This window comes from Oncorhynchus mykiss, chromosome 20, assembly GCF_013265735.2.
Source record: "Oncorhynchus mykiss isolate Arlee chromosome 20, USDA_OmykA_1.1, whole genome shotgun sequence".
Taxonomy (NCBI): domain Eukaryota; kingdom Metazoa; phylum Chordata; class Actinopteri; order Salmoniformes; family Salmonidae; genus Oncorhynchus; species Oncorhynchus mykiss.
The window spans coordinates 6,841,233-6,859,073 of NC_048584.1; the positions used below are offsets into that span (position 1 = coordinate 6,841,233).

The 17,841-nt window shown below is 44.8% G+C and overlaps 1 protein-coding gene across 8 annotated transcripts in view; it reads right to left on the bottom strand.

The window, feature by feature from the left end:
• The window catches only part of abcc3 (ATP-binding cassette, sub-family C (CFTR/MRP), member 3), a 56,941-nt gene that overhangs the window by 4,554 nt on the left and 34,546 nt on the right, over positions 1 to 17,841 (bottom strand). For 2 of the 8 annotated variants that reach the window (XM_036955668.1, XM_036955670.1), the window contains exons 9-26: positions 15,472 to 15,649; positions 15,213 to 15,374; positions 13,855 to 13,947; positions 12,978 to 13,181; positions 12,619 to 12,765; positions 12,336 to 12,423; positions 11,766 to 11,832; positions 11,515 to 11,641; positions 11,122 to 11,298; positions 10,477 to 10,644; positions 9,491 to 9,674; positions 8,711 to 8,819; positions 7,362 to 7,518; positions 6,903 to 7,110; positions 4,774 to 5,087; positions 2,461 to 2,660; positions 843 to 969; positions 384 to 485 (exon numbers count right to left, since the gene is read on the bottom strand). In XM_036955668.1, coding sequence (XP_036811563.1) covers positions 384 to 485; positions 843 to 969; positions 2,461 to 2,660; positions 4,774 to 5,087; positions 6,903 to 7,110; positions 7,362 to 7,518; positions 8,711 to 8,819; positions 9,491 to 9,674; positions 10,477 to 10,644; positions 11,122 to 11,298; positions 11,515 to 11,641; positions 11,766 to 11,832; positions 12,336 to 12,423; positions 12,619 to 12,765; positions 12,978 to 13,181; positions 13,855 to 13,947; positions 15,213 to 15,374; positions 15,472 to 15,649 — 2,812 coding nt within the window. Of the gene's footprint in view, positions 1 to 383; positions 486 to 842; positions 4,700 to 4,737; positions 5,088 to 6,029; positions 6,341 to 6,902; positions 7,111 to 7,361; positions 7,519 to 8,710; positions 8,820 to 9,490; positions 9,675 to 10,476; positions 10,645 to 11,121; positions 11,299 to 11,514; positions 11,642 to 11,765; positions 11,833 to 12,335; positions 12,424 to 12,618; positions 12,766 to 12,977; positions 13,182 to 13,854; positions 13,948 to 15,212; positions 15,375 to 15,471; positions 15,650 to 17,841 lie in introns of those variants that run through there. The other 6 variants (XM_036955671.1, XM_036955669.1, XR_005037916.1 and 3 more) reach the window with 5 other exon arrangements.

Sequence of the window (17,841 nt, forward strand, 5' to 3'; positions counted from 1 at the left end):
GCCCAGCCGCCCAACATCAAAGGTAGGCCTTATACGGCACATAATATCCAAGATGTAGATGTAGTTACTTTTAGTCTTTTATGGTTGTGAGTTTGATTTGGCAGCCAAACAGTCAAAGGAATGTGTAAATTCCAGATTTTTTTTAATGGATTATTTTCCTGGAAAACAGCATGAACAATGTTTCTCTATTAAGAGCAAATAAAACACACTTCAAGTGCCAATTTATGAGAGACAAAAAGGTAGTCAGTAAATAACAGACTGCAGGCCACAACAACATTTCCACTGTCGCTTTGCCTTGTACTTTATGAGCGATTAGACCTGGTTAATTTCCATATGTAATGTACCAGTCTAGTAAGCACCGTGTGGATGCATTTTCTTTGTACCTCAGTCTTGGTCTCAGAGTACTCCTTGACTCTCTCCACGGCTACGATGTTGCTCTCCAGATCTGACGTCATCCTCACCATCCAGTTCAGTGACATGGTCACCTGTTACAAGGAAAACACAGTAGCATGAGAGATGCTTATGGGGGGGGAAACACAGTAGCATGAGAGATGCTTATGGGGGGGGGGGGGGGGGGGGGGGAACACAGTAGCATGAGAGATGCTTATGGGGGGGAACACACACGCCATTAAGCCATCAGTCTGAAGTGTCCCCACTTGCGTTGCTGAATAGCTAGCTTTCGGTGGGTTCGAGCCTCGGTATGAGCTCAATTAGGAAGAAGCGGTAGTCGCCAAGCAAGCAGTGTGACGTCCTTAACACGAGCACTACAGAATCACAGTGGCAAGCAATGGGCACCATTTGCAGCAGACAGTTAAACGGACAGTAGATATGTTGTACTGTACCAGTAGAGCGTAGGACACAGAGAGTCCCACCAGTCCAGGGTTGAGCTTGTCTTTCCCGATCACAGCAAACAGAGCAGCAAACAGTACGATGCAGTTCCCGATGAACTCTATACGCACCCCTAACCACCTACACACACACAAGACACAGTTAGAAACCACACTGTGCGTCAGCGCTGCTCTACACAGTAGTTACACTGAACCTGTCTATGTAAATATACTGAAGGAAAAAAATGAAACGCAACATGTAAAGCTCAGGAGGTTGGTGGAACCTTAATTGGGGAGGACGGGCCCGTGGTAATGGCTGGAGAGGAATCAGTGGAATGGTATCAAATACATCAAACATGGTTTCCATGTGATTGGTGTCAATCCATTCGTTCCGTTCCAGATATTATTATGAGCCGTCCTCCACTAATGTAAAGTGTTGGTCCCATATTTATGAGCTGAAATTAAATAGAATTGTCCATATGCCCAAAAATCTTCTCTTTTTTAAATTGTTTACATCCCTGTTAGCATTTCTCCTTTGCCAGGTGTACCTTGTGCTTGGGACAATAAAAATCCACTAAAATGTGCAGTTTTGTCACAAAACACCACACATGCGTGCAATTGGCATGCTGAGTGCAGGACTGTCCAACAAAGCTGTTTCCAGAGAATTTAATGTTCATGTCTCTACTATAAGCCACCTCCAATGTCTGTTTGAGTATTTGGCAGTACGTGTCCAACCAGCCTCACAACCGCAGACCATGTGTAACCACACCAGCCCAGGACCTCCACATCCGGCTTCTTCACCTGCGGGAACATCCGAGACCAGCCACTTGGACAGCTGATGAAACTAAAAAATATTTTGGTCTGTAATAAAGCCCTTTAGTGGCGAAAAACTAATTCTGATTGGCTGGGCCTGGCTCCCCAGTGGGTGGGCCTATGCACTCCCAGGCCCACCTATTGCTGCACCCCTACCAGTCATGTAAATTCCATAGATTAGGACCAAATGAATGTATTCCAATTGACTGATTTCCTTCTATGAACTGTAACTCAGTAAAATTGTTGAAACTGTTGCGTTCATATTTTTGTTCAATATACATTACCATGCAAATACATTGATTAGATACAGTATTAGGAGCACTTATTGTAAAGTGGGACACTCATGTTTTATGTACTTTGCGATGGAACGTGTATGTGTGCTTGTTGAGCATGCTTTCAACATGAGCACCAGTCAGTGGCTATGTTCCAATTCTCAAAATGCAATGGACAGACAAATACTGTACCGTCATTTTGAAGAGAGAATCCTAGCACCCTTGGGACTTTTACCAAGACCCTTCAGGGCAGTAGCCAAAAAAGGGAGCGAGGAAAGGAAGCAAATGAAGAATTTTATATTGGAGCCATTTAGCAGACGCTCTTATCCAGAGAGACTTACAGGAGCAATTAGGGTTAAGTGAATTGCTCAAGGGCACATCAACACATTTTCCACCTAGTCAGCTCGGGGATTCAAACCAGCGCCCTTTCGGTTACTGACCCAACACTCTTAAGGCAAGGCAACCTGCCGCCCCAAAGACAATTGGAACACAGCCGCTGTCCTCCAGAGTCCATAGTGAATGTACAGTAAGATATAGACACCACCTACCTGTTGGACACTATACCAGGGTAGTAACTCTTCTGGTTCTCATCCACCTTCATGTCACTCATTAGTACAAAGGCATCGTGTCTGCAGTAGGCTCTGATGACACTAGAGCCAGTGACGGTCTCAGAGAAATGGGAGTATATAGGAGACCTGCTGACCGACTCCAGACGCTTTAACTGCCGAGATGTGGCCACGTAAAATCTCTACAGCCGTGGGGAAGAGAGACGAACAACGCATTATATAGTAACTGAACACGGGGATACAAGCTGTGACAGTAAGCAACTAGGAAGAGCACACTGCAGTAACACACTGTAAGGTCTGTAAGGTCAGGGTTCACAAAACATCTGCAGAGTTCCTTTGACAGACTAATAGAGTAATAGATTCATTTCATAGTGATAGATATATTTAATAGTCATATTTAGCTAGCGTTTACATTAATTATGATAATGCCAGTTCTTGAACTCTGCGGATACTCTTTCCACCCGGCCCAGTCTACGAAATAAGGTATATTTAATTTGATTATCAAATCAATGTATAAATCATCCAATACTAAACACATTTGATTACACTTGATAAAATGAACACTTCAATGTCCATTAGTGCTTAAATGCCATCATAATATTGCAGTGTACGTACGGGTTGGCTTTTAAACACTAACACATCATTAAAGGTCAAATTCACACATATAGAATAATTAAAGTCCCAGTGAGTAAGAAATAGCCCTTTTTTCAATGATTGAGAGACACACGGAGAAGGTAAATAAGAGACAATGCAGATAAATCAAAAAGGAGAAGGAATATATGCGGGTGTTAGATCATGGCGACCCAGTCAACAGCGCTGCAGTTCCAGGTAGCGGACATCTCACAGAGGCACATGTGAACACACAGAACCCTGCTTACATTCACTATATAGAGCCCAGCCCGATCAATGCTTTTTTGGGGGTCAGATTCTGATTTATTAGGGGACAAAACATACCGATATGTCTTACTCACTGAATTTGCATAAATTGCCATTCAAAAGTGCAATTGTCCAATAACAATGCTTCAAATGTTGATTTCATACGTGACAAGAATGTATACAAATATGTCCCCTCGTTCTGAAAACGGCCACATTTGTTCAGAAAGGCATGAGATTTTTTTAAAAATCGGTTAACGGTTGAATTATCATCTGATAACGATAGTGGTAAAAGGCCAATATCGGCCGATAATATTGGTGAACTGATATATCGGTCGGGCTCCAGAAATACATCAGTTTTCCAACTTCTGGAAACTCCTGGAAAGCACAAGCCCCAATGGCCCTCAGCGAAACATCCAAATGCAGATACTACAAACTAAACTATTTTTCGCTCGGGATCACGTAGTCTCTTTAGACCTTCTCAATCAAACTGATTGGAAGGTTGAAAGGAGGTGATTGCTTGTCGATTTCTTCAAATGAAATCAGTGTGCTGCAGGTGCGTGGACATTTCAAACAGATGAAAATCAGATCAAGAGCAGTCATGTCAATTGATGCTCAACACATTCTATCATTGACCAGCAATTTGAAGAAGCCTTGTGGCTCCTATCAAGTGTCGTAATTTTGTGGGTCAAATCTCCAGACGCAAAAAAAAAAAAAAACACATTACATTACAAAGCCATAGGGACCTTAAGAAGCCAAATCATCTTAGTGCGTTAGTAGTAGATAGCCAAACAGTTATTCACAACACATGGATGCTAAATGGATGTTGGATGATTTGAAGTTTAACTGATTAGGATGAGTTCTAAACGTCGGAATGAACATTCAGGAACCATGATGACACGATAATGCCTATCCCCTCCCACACACACACACACACACACACACAACAGTATTCAATACAGATACCGAACGGCTGCTCACCATCTACCCCCGGTTGTTAACCGGCACGGATTCAGTCAAATTCAAAATTCAGTGCATCGAATTATCATAGTGAAGCCAAGTCAATGGAATATCAACAATCTTGGTTCTAATGCCATATGCTGAGGTTCCACATCCAGATACCTTGGGGTGGTGTGAACTAGAAGAACAGCCGTTCCACACAAACCAAACAACTAGAGACTGGAGCCTTAGCCTACACACTAAACCTCCACTCGCTAGTCTGCTACTGTGTCTACCCACCAAGCAAACCCCACTGCAACACTAAGACAACGAGAATGATGGTCACATCTACCACAGCAAACTGTACACACAACAGCAGCAATCTACCAGCCCACACACACACACACACACACACACACACACACACACACACACACACACACACACTGTATTAGAGTTATTAATGAGTTGTGTCCTATTTACCTGGACCCACCAATAGAACACCATTAACGGCACTACGACTAGTAGGAACAGAGGGGTGAGGGCAGAGCATACGATCAGCACATTCACTGTGTACCAGAAAGTGCGCATCCATATATCAATATTGTCTGGGATGTGCGAGTCTATAATGTCCACGTCTTTGCTGAAGCGGTTGAGTACACGCCCCGTGGGGGTGCTCTCGAAGAAGCCCTGGGGTGCCCTCAGCAACCTCTGGAGCATGTGGAGGTGCATGAGTTCGGCTGCCCGCAGCATGCTGTAGGCCTTGGACAGCAGACAGTTGGCCAGCAACAGCACACCTGGGAGAGGGGGGAGGGGCACAGGTGACAACCACACTACTGTTAATTGGATCTTTCTCCCTCCCACTGGTATAGAAGCCTTTGGCAGTATAGAGTAATGACCAAAATATTAACTTCCTGGGTCAAAAACTAAAGGCATTGCATGGAAACCCTGCATACCAATACTCTATAGAGTCGGACAAGAAACAAAAGAACCTCAAACTCTCTAATGTGCGGACGGACACCTGCAGCAGCAGACTACTACTTGCCTTTCCATTCATTCACCACCAGAGGGCAGCAGCACACCAGAGTTCTCATCTTTCCTGTAAGCACAAACCTAAAACCCTCATCTTTAGATCAGGTCTAGGGGGCAACTTCATCCTACGCCACTCTAGCCTAAATCTATGTTCTCCAGCTACAATACATTCGCCACTGTGTCCCTGAGAAGGACGTTGGGTGGTAAAGAAAGCACAGTAGTGTTCTGAGCTCTCAGCTTGATCGCCTCAAGAGGACCAGAGTAAACAAACAAACAAGATCAGCTGAACTGAAGCCTCCTTCACTACTGTGTGTACACAGCACCGGCTGTGGGTGAACCAACCCTGCTGTGTGTGTCTGCGCGTGTGGGTAAACAGGCTGCAGGCAGGGCAGGAAGTGCTATAGGGCCGCTGAGAGGGAGAGAAAGGATGTGAATGCATAGTTAGGGGAGAGGAGACCGGGAGGAGAGCAAATGCTCAACAGATAACAGGAACACAAAAAGCTGCAGAGAAACAAAAAGCCAAAGGTCACAGAAACTGCTCCAACAATCAGGGTGCTGCATGCTGCATTCAGGAAGGTAAACAACCCACTTTGGAAGAAATTGAAATGAAAAGGAGGGGGGAAAAAACAAGTATTACTTGACACCATAAACTCCTGCCCTGGAGAGTAGAGCAACCAACCATTAGCTCTTCAGAACAGAACCAATACCTGGACAAAGATGTATATGAAAGCCAGCGGGGCTATGACCACGGCGAAGATGGGGGTGCTGGCCACTATGACTATCATGGTGGAGAGAGAGGAGAAGAAGGTCCCGAGGAACATGAGAACGGTGGAGGGCAGTGCCTCGTCGATGACGTAGATGTCCTTAGAGAAGCGGTTGATGACCCTGCCTATGGGGGTGGTGTCAAAGAAAGACTGGGGGGTGTGAAACTTGTTGTCCAGGAGGGCATAGTGGAGCTTCCTGGCTGCTCCGATGTTCCCCATGGCCAGGGTGAAGGAGGAGACCATGACCAGGAGCCCTGAGATGGAGGGAGGAGGAAGAGAGGGAGGGAGCGGGGGAGATTAGGGAGGAGGAAGAGAGGGAGGGAGCGGGGAGATGAGGGAGGAGGAAGAGAGGGAGGGAGGAGGAAGAGAGGGAGGGAGCGGGGAGATGAGGGGGAGGGAGGAGGAAGAGAGGGAGGGAGCGGGGAGATGAGGGGGAGGGAGGAGGAAGAGAGGGAGGGAGCAGGGGAGATGAGGGAGGAGGAGGCAGTGGGTTCTGTACGTGTCCGCTCTCATGAATGCAGAGGCCCTTTTCAATTTCATTCACATCAAGCTCACAGTGATACTGGAAAAGGACCTGAGCTGTTGAGGCCAAGGTCCTCACACAAGACCAACCACTCATAGTTAGCATCATACAGTAATAAAGTAAAACATAAAATTGTCATATACACAGCGAAATCTACAACAACAAGACCTCTTCGGCACAAATGACCCAAACACCACAGACAAATTGTATTATTGAATATTGAGTACTTTCAGTCATCTTAAGGTGGATAGGTATTGTTATCCTAAAAGGTACTGGACAGCAGGTCTCCTCACCTTGCGCCATGCCCAAAGCAGCATACACCCCCACCCTCATGCTGACATTCTCCTGGGTCACGTTCTGAGCTGCGTCATTGGTCCACTGGCTCAGCCAGACGTTGGCTCCGATGGAGGCAGCACTCTGGCAGCCGTACAGGAAACAGATGAAAAGGGACAGCAGAGGCCCTACTGCCTTGACATACTCCCAGAACACCTTGCTCTTCACCTGAGGACAGGGAGGAAAGGGCAGTTAGAGGTCAGGGGTTAGAGATCAGTGGCTCTAAAGCTTTGGAATACTCCCATAACACCTTAATCTTCACCTGAGGACAGGGAGGAGACAGAGGTTAAAGGTCAGGGGTAAGAGGCCGTACTCTCTCGGAATACACCCGAAACAACTTCACCTGGGGGTAGGAGAGAGTAGAAGTCTACATCTTCAATCAAGTTTACTAAACTATGTATCCCCATAGCTCTACTCACCCTGCCTGTCTCAGCGGTCTCTGCTTGGATGAGTTTCTCCACCTTGGGTAGTTTCTTCTCGGAGTCAGATTCGGCATGCTTCCTCTCGCTGCACAGACGCTTCCGGACAGACCTGCTCTTTGGGTTCTCCAGGTCCCCTGAGATGATGCTGATCTGCCTGCAGGGAGAGAGGAAGTGATTGATCGGTCAATCAATCGTTGTGTATATCATACATTTGAAAAAAGTGCTTGACAGCAACTCAACTCCATAAAATATGACATTTATCTATTAAAAAGAGGTAAAACATACCATAGAACTTTAAGCTAAATAAACAATCCCTGCATATTAAGCGAGGGCTTGCAATTTGAAACACTGCATTTTTACCAGATAAAATGGTTCAATCAAACAACACTTCAACAAACTTTTCCCCCTGTCAGCTAGAGTGACCACATGTTCCGGATTGTACGGGACAGTCCTGTATTTTGGCCCTTTGTCCCGCAACCAAACAATCATGTCCTGCATTTTATCAAACAAATTACAACGCCACTAATTTACAAAAAAAAATAGGTTGATTTGGCCCATATCTCTGTCAGACTTCCCATTAATTTGATAAGAATTGACATTCCAACCTGTCGCTTTTGCAGTCACATTGCACTTATGACAAGATATATACCATAAGGATGTGGTTCTGATGATGTTAAACACTTCTCCAATCTGTGTTGAGATCTGATATTCTGCGCAGTGCAAGATGAGACGCCAATGTGATATCGCCAACCAATCACATTTGTCAAATTTTCAGGCTAAATTCCAGCGGATAGTTATAACTACTTACAAAAAGTGTGCCTCTAATAAAGAGCTAAACAAGTAAGTCAATAGCTGTATTAGACAGAAAGATGTAAGTTAACTTGTGAGAGTCTCCATGCTCATTAGTTGCTCATTCAACATATTTGCTGCTTCTTCACTCAATCCCGTTTTTAAAAAAGTCTCCCTTCCTAATTGTTGTACATTCCCTGAGACCAACCAGAAACATTTCCTTGGACAAATAATCCTAGATTTTCATAACAACCACACGTGGTCTCTCATTTCTGCATCACCACATTTTACATGAGGCAAAAAAGGTGCGCTTCAATTCATTCGCTTAGTGCAGCGGGGAGGGGGATTTTTGTCCGGGGGAGGTGCCCCCGTTGACCCGCAAGTCTTTTTTTAAATGACCCTACTGACACATTTAATAAAAACATTGCAAATTGGCATGCAAAATGTCCGAATTGCCGGAGCAAAATCAGGCATTTTGGCCCGCAACTTTCACAAAGAAAAAACAGAAGAATCCTGGAGGGACTGCCTTATCAACTGTTACAGAGACTTATAAGTACCTTATGAACTGTCTCTTTGCCTCATTGACCACTGGTTCGTTGTCCACCATGTCTGTATGGTTGCTAAGGGCGTCGTCAGGGAAGTTTTCTTCTTCGTCAATCAAAGCCTCTGTGGGTGTTGAGTCACAGCGTTACCGTGGTAATTATGTAGCAGGTATACACACTCCTATAGGTGTAAGGCAGGGACAGCTAACTCTCCTAGAGAGCTACTGGGTATTTAGGGTTTTGTTCCAACCCAACTAACAAACCTGAAACAGCTAGTAGCTTGCACACCCAGTTGCCTTCAAGGACACATGTTGGCACGTACTGGTGTAAGGGGAACAGTGGAACCCCAAGGGGATTAACATCAATAGAATCCGCCCTTCTGCTTTAGCCCTCAAATTCAAATCTGGACCTTGAAGCCAGTTTCACTGCTTTTCTTCATTCTTCCCCTCTAATCAGAAACCAATTTAAACCTGGGACCGGGGGACAGGTCGCTGACTAGTGGTGGCAATTCAGCATGATACATGTCCATTGGGGTGGGGGCAGGGTAAAAATGTCCATTGAGGTGGAGGGTTATTATGATAACATATAACGACACATAAGAAAACATTTGAAGTATTCCAAAGACATGTTCTCACACGATTTCAAGTGACCAAAAACGTATGTGGTTTTCCTTTAAGGGACACTAAGTGGGTGCAATTAATTACCAGGTGGCAGTAGAACAGAAAAGCAGCAGTGCTACAGACATCGTAGGGTAAGATTCAAATACCCCTGTGCTATAGTAACAGGTACTTCTACCTGTTGCCTCGTCCTCCTCGATGATGTCCTCCAGGGAATAGTTCCTGAGGAACTCAGCGAATGCCCCATTCTGTTTGAGCAGCTCTTGGTACGAGCCCATCTCCGACACCCTGCCCTCCACCATCACCACTATGTTATCCACCTGCGGCAGGAAGCTGATGCCGTGCGTCACCAGGATACGCGTCTTGAGAGAAAAGAAAAGAGGATCTGTCATTAAGGCTGGCAATTGCCAGGGACCTCACGATACTTTATTATCGCGATACTTAGGTGCCAATATCTGTTGCGATTCTATACGCTTCACTATTCTATATTGTTATTGCGATTCAATACTGAGATTTTATTGCAATTCGATGTTCTAATAAAATCTGCTTAAAACATGTTGACTCACCATTTAAAAAGAAGATGGAGAACAAACTATAGAAGGAGAAATACCTGAGCTAGAGAATTTATATTTGGAGTCATAGAATCTATACAACATCTTCAAAAAGAATAGTGATACTGTCACTTACTGTCATGTTAGTTCAATTATTCTTAGTGTTGCATATGCAGCAGGACAGTGAACATTCAAATATAGGAAGTGACACTCACTATAATAATGAAACAACCAAACACACTACACACCCAAGTCTGTACATACGTTTCTTATCAGAGCATTAAAGTCGTACATTTGATATTAAACCAACAAGTAGAGGATTGAAAACTATAAACCACAGATAAGAGCTACCATTTCCTCTATTGTAGGCGAGGACTCTTTAAAATGGGGTTTTACTATGTGAACTAGGCAGAATATAGCTCATGTACTTGTCAGTTATGAGGAGATTCCCACTGTTGTCCTTTTTAACATCGCCATGTAGTGCCATACCACCAAATATGGTTGATAATGGACAAGATATCTAACCAGTTAATGTCTCTCTGCTACCACTCAGAATGTGTCTCTCTTCTTCTGTAGTGTATGGAGAACAGAGCAGAGTGACTCTTCTACTCACCTTGCCCTGCAGCGCCCCCTCTGGGCCAATGACCTGGTCGAAGATGTGTTTGGCCACGTGGGCGTCCACGGCAGAGAGAGGGTCGTCCAGCAGGTAGACGTCTGCCTCATTGTACAGAGCTCTGGCCAGACTCACCCTTTGTCTCTGACCACCTGAGAGGTTGATTCCCTGAGAGAGAAACAGAGAGAAAGTAGCAAGAGAAAGAGAGGAGAAAGAGAGGGGAGAAGAGAAGAGAGAAAGTCAGGAGAAAGAAAGGAGAAATAGAGAGGAGAGAAAGCCAGAGAGAGGAGAGAAAGAGAAAGAGGAGAGAAAGAGAGTAGAGAGAAAGAGAGACAAAGAAGAAAGAGAAAGAGAGGAGAGAAAGAGAGGAGAGACAGAAAGAGAGGAGAGAGAGAGAGAGAGAGAAAGAGGAGAGAGAGAGAAAGAGGAGAGAGAGAAAGAGGAGAGAGAGAAAGAGATGAGAGAGAAAGAGATGAGAGAGAGAGGAGAGAGACAAACACAAGCAAATCACTGATCTCAAAATAAGTTGCTTTGTTTGAGACTCAGACTCATCTTAGCTCCCAGAACTGATGCCTTTAGTTGTGTGCTAACGTGACCTTTAGCCCCAAAAAACAAACCAGGTTAGATTCTATTCCATCTCCCTACCTTCTCTCCGATCTCGGTCAGGTCTCCTCCAGGTAGTACTTCCAGGTCCTGGGTCAGAGCGCAGGCATCCAGACAACAGCGGTACTTGTGCTCGTTGTAGGCCTTGCCAAATAGGATGTTGTCTCTCAGAGTGGCATTCTGGATCCAGGCTTGCTGCGGGACGTAGGCCACCGAACCCTGAAAGGAGAGGAGGGAGAAAACTCAGTACAGCTGGTAGAAGAGGGAGAAAACTCAGTACAGCTGAAAACTACAACTGGACACAAACAATCAGTCTATCAATCGTTCAATCAATCAATCAAGCAATTGACCCACTAATCAATTACTCAATCGAGCAAATGCCCCAATAAAATCAAATCAACCTTCAGTTAGCATAATTTAGTTCAGTGGACATACCTGTATAGAGATGTCTCCCTCCATTTTCTCCATCTCTCCCAATAGAGCTGACACCAGAGAAGACTTTCCACAGCCGACATGTCCTACCACCGCTAGCAGTGAGCCCTGGGGCACCATCAGGTTTATACTGGGACGGACACACACACACACACACACACACACACACACACACACACACACACACACACAGTCAGTGCATTCTTTCCCTTGAATAGTTATTGTCCTTTGCATGATGCAACTTGCCAACATACTTGTGTAGAGCAGGAGGATCTTGTTTTGCCCAGGTGAACTTCCCGTTGACAACAGTCACTGAGCTATCTGAAGGGGAGAATGCATTGCAGTTACAAAAACAGGAACCATGACACAGCATTACCAAACTGGCAAAAACAGAGGGAGTTACAGAAGAAAAAGCAATGACTGTGGAATCCGTCCATTCAAATCCCTTAAGTCACCTCAACTTAAGAGTCTAAAATGTTATTATTACAAAAGCCAAAAGTAATGACGATGCAAAACTGAAATTGATTACATAATCCCTCATAGTTTCTATATAAAACCTAACCGCCTACAGTAATGGCAGGCAGTGGTGCCATGGCAACAGGCCCATGTAAGCCTGACTCAGCAGTAACCATAGAACTAGGAATTAGAATAGTAATTGAATAGGATCTCTATGGCAGAAACATAGACAATTAGAATGCCTCAGAGGCCCCGTCCCATTAGCTTTATTCTCTACCATCCTTCATGTCAGTGAAAACCTAAGGGGTATCGGAAGGGCCTAGGGGGTAAAATGAAACCAGCCCAGCCAAGTTTGGTTCAATGTTCACCTGTGGCAGTGTTAGTCCGGTCCACAGACTCTGGGTCCAGCTCATCATGACTCAGGAAGTCCTGGATACGCTTCAGGGACACACTGGCCTTGGAGTGGCAACAGAGTCAACACACACACAGCGCAAAAGCATGCACAACATCCACAGGAGGAATGACAGAAGGAATAAGAGGAGGAGTGAGAGAAAGAGGAATGAGAGAAGTAGGGGGAAAAGAGAGTGACAGGATGAAAAGTGAGTGAGACAAGAAGGAGTAAGAGAATGACAGAGGAGGAGAAGAGCCTACCTGTACGATACTGCTGATGACTTGGGGCAACATATTGAGAGGGAACCGTAAGATGTTGAACAGAGACAAAGATACAAAGGCTTTCTCCGCGTCTAAAATGTTATTTTTATCCACAGTCACATACACTGCAAACGTTGTCAAGGCAACCTGAGGAGACATAAAAAATACATTTATAAAAGCTTGGAAATAGATCCTCTGGACAACTCATCGATTTGCAGCTTTCAGTTGTACTCTGCCCATCTAAAATATCTAGCTAATAGTCAGAGTTAACCTTCCTTCCTTCATGCAAAGTGATATAGCGCATACAACAGGGATAATATAGGTGTGTGTGTGTGTGCGTGCCGGAGTGTGTCCCGTACTAGGAAAGGTGCACTGGTCCATGCCATGGTAGACAGAGCACCGAGGTAGGCCGTCTTGCGGAGCACATTGAGCTCTTTCTGTCTGATCTCCAGAACCTTCTCTTTAAAGGAGCTCTCCCAGGCGTACAGCTTCAACACTTTGATCCCGTTCAGAATCTCGTTCATCAGTTTGATGCGAGCGTCCTTGTACTGCATCTGCTCCACCTTTAAGAGACAACAGGAGGGGGGTGGAGAGAGGGAGGGGGGAGAGAGGGAGGTGGGAGGTGGGAGAGAGGGAGGAGGGAGGTGGGAGATATCCTCTGTCCATGTCAAAACAATGCTACTTTAGAGATGTAGACCGCTTGGCTGTCGAAACCGTTGGTAGATAAATGAATGCGTTGGATCTAACAGAGTGTGCGGCTTTTCCTTTCCTTTTAAAATACTGTATTTTAACACTCATTAAAAAAAAAAGAGGCTTTGATAGCTGCTCAAAGACAAAAAAAGCACAAACATTTCCGAGCAAACTGACACACCACAAACAGAGTTTTTGAAGTACAGTACAAAAAAAAAGGTATAGAACATTTCACTCATCTTTCCACCCACAAGCCGACTAGTTTAAAGAGCAGCCTGCTACAGTACAAACTCACAGGAGATCTTTACAGTGCTCTGGTGTTTGATCATGAGCATTTTTTTTGTTGTGGTAAAGAGTTGCACACGTTTCTACCTTCACACACTTGGACGAGAAGCCGCTTGTTCAAATCGGCGAGACTTCTCAGTCGTAATTACAATCATCATCGACACCATCCTTCTAATCGCGATCATCACCATCACCACAACCTCAAACCTCCATACCACAGATATTAAGCCGTTGTAGAAAAGCAGAGGGAGGTGTGCATACCTGGTAGGCTCGTGTCCTCACGGCGATGGCAGCATTTAAGGGGATCAGGAGGATCATCACAGCAACACCAGCCAGCACCGACGGACCCAGGTTCTACAACACAGAGACAAGGCACGACCAATCAGCACCGACAGACCCAGGTTCTACAACACAGAGACAAGGCACAACCAATCAGCACCGACGGATCCAGGTTCTACAGCACAGAGACAAGGCACGACCAATCAACACAGACACCGACCAAGGTTCTAGAAGAGAGAGACAAGGCACGACCAAACAACACAGACACCGACCAAGGTTCTAGAAGAGAGAGACAAGGCACGACCAATCAACACAGGCACCGACCCAGGTTCTACAACACAGAGACAAGGCACGACCAATCAACACAGACACCGACCCAGGTTCTACAACACAGAGACAAGGCACGACCAATCAACACAGACACCGACCCAGGTTCTACAACACAGAGACAAGGCACGACCAATCAACACAGACACCGACCCAGGTTCTACAACAGAGACAAGGCACGACCAATCAACACACAACACAGACACCGACCAAGGTTCTAGAAGAGAGAGACAAGGCACGACCAAACAACACAGACCAAGGTTCTAGAAGAGAGAGACAAGGCACGACCAATCAACACAGGCACCGATCCAGGTTCTAAAACACAGAGACAAGGCACGACCAATCAACACAGGCACCGACCCAGGATCTACAACACAGAGACAAGGCACGACCAATCAACACAGACACCGACCAAGGTTCTAGAAGAGAGAGACAAGGTATTAGCAATCAAAATAAAAAACAAGGAAGGATCAAATCAACACAACAGAGATGGACCCCAGAAAGACCACGTATGACTAAGCAACACAACAGAGATGGACCCCAGAAAGACCACGTAAGACTAATCAACACAACAGAGATGGACCCCAGAAAGACCACGTAAGACTAATCAACACAACAGAGATGGACCCCAGAAAGAGCACATAAGACTAATCAAAGCAGAGAGCAGGGGTGTATTCATTAGTCGGATAAAGTTGCAAAACGTTTAGTCTGTTACAAAATGTTTTGCATCGGAAAAACATTTACCGTTAACTTTAGGAGCCAAACGGAAGCAAACGGAATGAAATGAAACAGAGAGGGACCTAGAAACTCGTTTTTGTTGCTAAATGTTTTCCGTTTTGAAGGAAACGGTTTCCCTTGCAAAACATTTTCTGTTGCAAACAGAATCCCACTAATGAATACACTCCAGGCACAATCATTCTGGATCTCATCTCTTTAGATCTATTCCCCATACAGTGCACTACTTTGGCCATGGTGGACTAATAAACCCACCTCCATGGAAAGAACCCACCCACCTGCCACAGGAAGTATAGTGCCAGTATGATCTGAAGTGGGGCGGACCACAGCATGTTGAGAAAGGTGGTGAGATCCATGAAGCGCTGAGCGTCCACTGACATCAGGTTGACTATCTCTCCCACTGTAGATGTACGCTTGGCCGCGTTAGTGATAATCAGAGACTAGGGAGAGAAAGAAAGGACAGAAGAGAAAGACAAAAATACAATTTTCACCACTGTGTGTGTGTGTGTGTGTGTGTGTGTGTGTGTGTGTGTGTACCTTCCTGTAGATGGCTCCTATGATGGAGGTGCGAAGTCTCATCCCAGTGACGAAGCAGTACTGGAAGTGTTGGTGCAGAATGAGAGTCTGGAGGAAGGCTGCGAAGAACATGAGGAAGGCCAGGGCGTATCCCCACCAGGTGGGAGCTCCCTTCTGCTTCGTGAATGAGATCAATAACCTGGAGGAAGGAGAGAGGAAGATGGGGGGGGGGCGGAACAGGAGGAGAGAAAAAGATGGGATAGTAAAAACAAAGAAAACCTTGAAGGAGTAGGTGTGTCCAAACCTTTGACTGGTACTGTATATATAAAATACATAGATTCTGTAGACTGATGAGTAAAACAAGCACATTAAACATGACATACAGTACCAGTCAAAAGTTCACACACACCTACTCATTCAAGGGTTTTTCTTTATTTTTACCATTGTAGAATAATGGTGAAGAAATAAAAACAAATTAAATGACACATATGGAATCATGTAGTAACCAAAAAAAGTGTTAAACAAATCAAAATATATGTTATATTTGATATTCTTCAAAGTATGCACAATTTGCCTTGAGAGAGTTGTACACTCTTGGCATAGTCCCAACCAGCTTCACCTGGGATGCTTTTCCAATAGTCTTGAAGGAGTTCCCACATATGCAGAGTACTTGTTGGCTGCTTTTCCTTCACTTCACTCTGCAGTCCAACTCATTCCAAACCATCTCAATTGGGTTGAGGTCGGGTGATGGTGGAGGCCAGGTCACCTGATACAGCATTCCATCACTCTACTTCTTGGTCAAATAGCCCTTACACAGCCTGGAGGTGTGTTGGGTCATTGTCCTGTTGAAAGACAAAATGATAGTGGGACTAAGCGCAAACCAGATGGGATGCCATTTCGCTGCAGAATCAGGTGGAAGCCATGCTGGTTAAGTGTGCATTGAATACTAAATAAATCAATCACAGACAGCGTCACCAGCAAAGCACCCCCACACCATCACACCTCCTCCTCCATGCTTCACGGTGGGAACCACAAATGCAGAGATCATCCGTTCACCTGCTCTGTATCTCACAAAGACACGCCGGTTGGAAGCAAAAATAAAAAAATTGGACTCAACAGACCAAAGGACAGATTTCCACCGGTCTAATGTCCATTGCCTGTGTTTCTTGGCCCAAGCAAGTCTCTTCTTATTATTGGTGTCCTTCAGTAGTGTTTTCTTTGCAGCAATTCGACCATGAAGGCCTGATTCACACAGTCTCTTCTGAACAGTTGATGTTGAGATGCGTCTGTTACTTGAACTCTGTGAAGCATTTATTTGGGCTGCAATTTCTGAGGTTGTTAACTCTAATGAACGTATCCTCTACAGTAGAGGTACCAGAGTCTTCATTTCCTGTGGCGGTCATCATGAGAGACAGTTTCATCGTAGCGCTTGATGGTTTTTGCGACTGCACTTGAAGAAACTTTCTAAGTTCTTGAAATTTTCCTGATTGACTGATCTTCATGTCTTAAAATAATGATGGATTGTCATTTCTCTTTGCTTATTTGGGCTGTTCTTGCCATAATATGGACTTGGTCTTTTACCAAATAGATAGGGGGCGGGACAGGAAGAGTTTGTATACCACCCCTACCATGTCACAACAACTGATTGGCTCAAACACATTAAGAAGGAAAGAAATTTCACTAATTTACTTTAATCAAGGCACACCTGTTAATTGAAATGCATTCCAGGTGACTACCTCATGAAGCTGGTTGAGAGAATGCCAAGAGTATGCAGAGCTGTCATCAAGGCAAAGGGTGGCTACTTAGAAGATTCTAAAATATTAACACTTTTTGGGTTACTACATTCCATGTGTGTTATTTCATAGTTCTGATGTCTTCACTATTATTCTACAAATGTAGAAAATAGTACAAATAAAGAAAAACCCAAACTTTTGGCTGGTACTGTAGATGGGTTTATGCTTCACAGAAAGCCTCCCATCATTCAAACACACACTTTCATAACAACCTACACAGGGAACACATTTGCACGTCGGCTTTACATCACAAACAAAACAACTCTTGACAGCCGAGGAGGACCATAAGGACGTAGACCAATCAACATGCAAATAATATTTTTCCTGGAAATAAGAGACCATGACACATGTTAATGTAGGTAAATGTTGTCCTTCCATAAACCACATAGGTGTCCAGGTGAATCCTGTCCAGTGGAAACACTGTGGTAGTGAGAATATTTGTTTAAACATTTGAGTCATTCAGCAGACGCTCTTATACAGAGCGACTTACAGGAGCAATTAGGGTTAAGTGCCTTGCTCAAGGGCACATCAACAGAATTCAACTAGACAGCTCTGGGTTACTGGCCCAACAGCTTCATCGCTAGACTACTATCCAGCC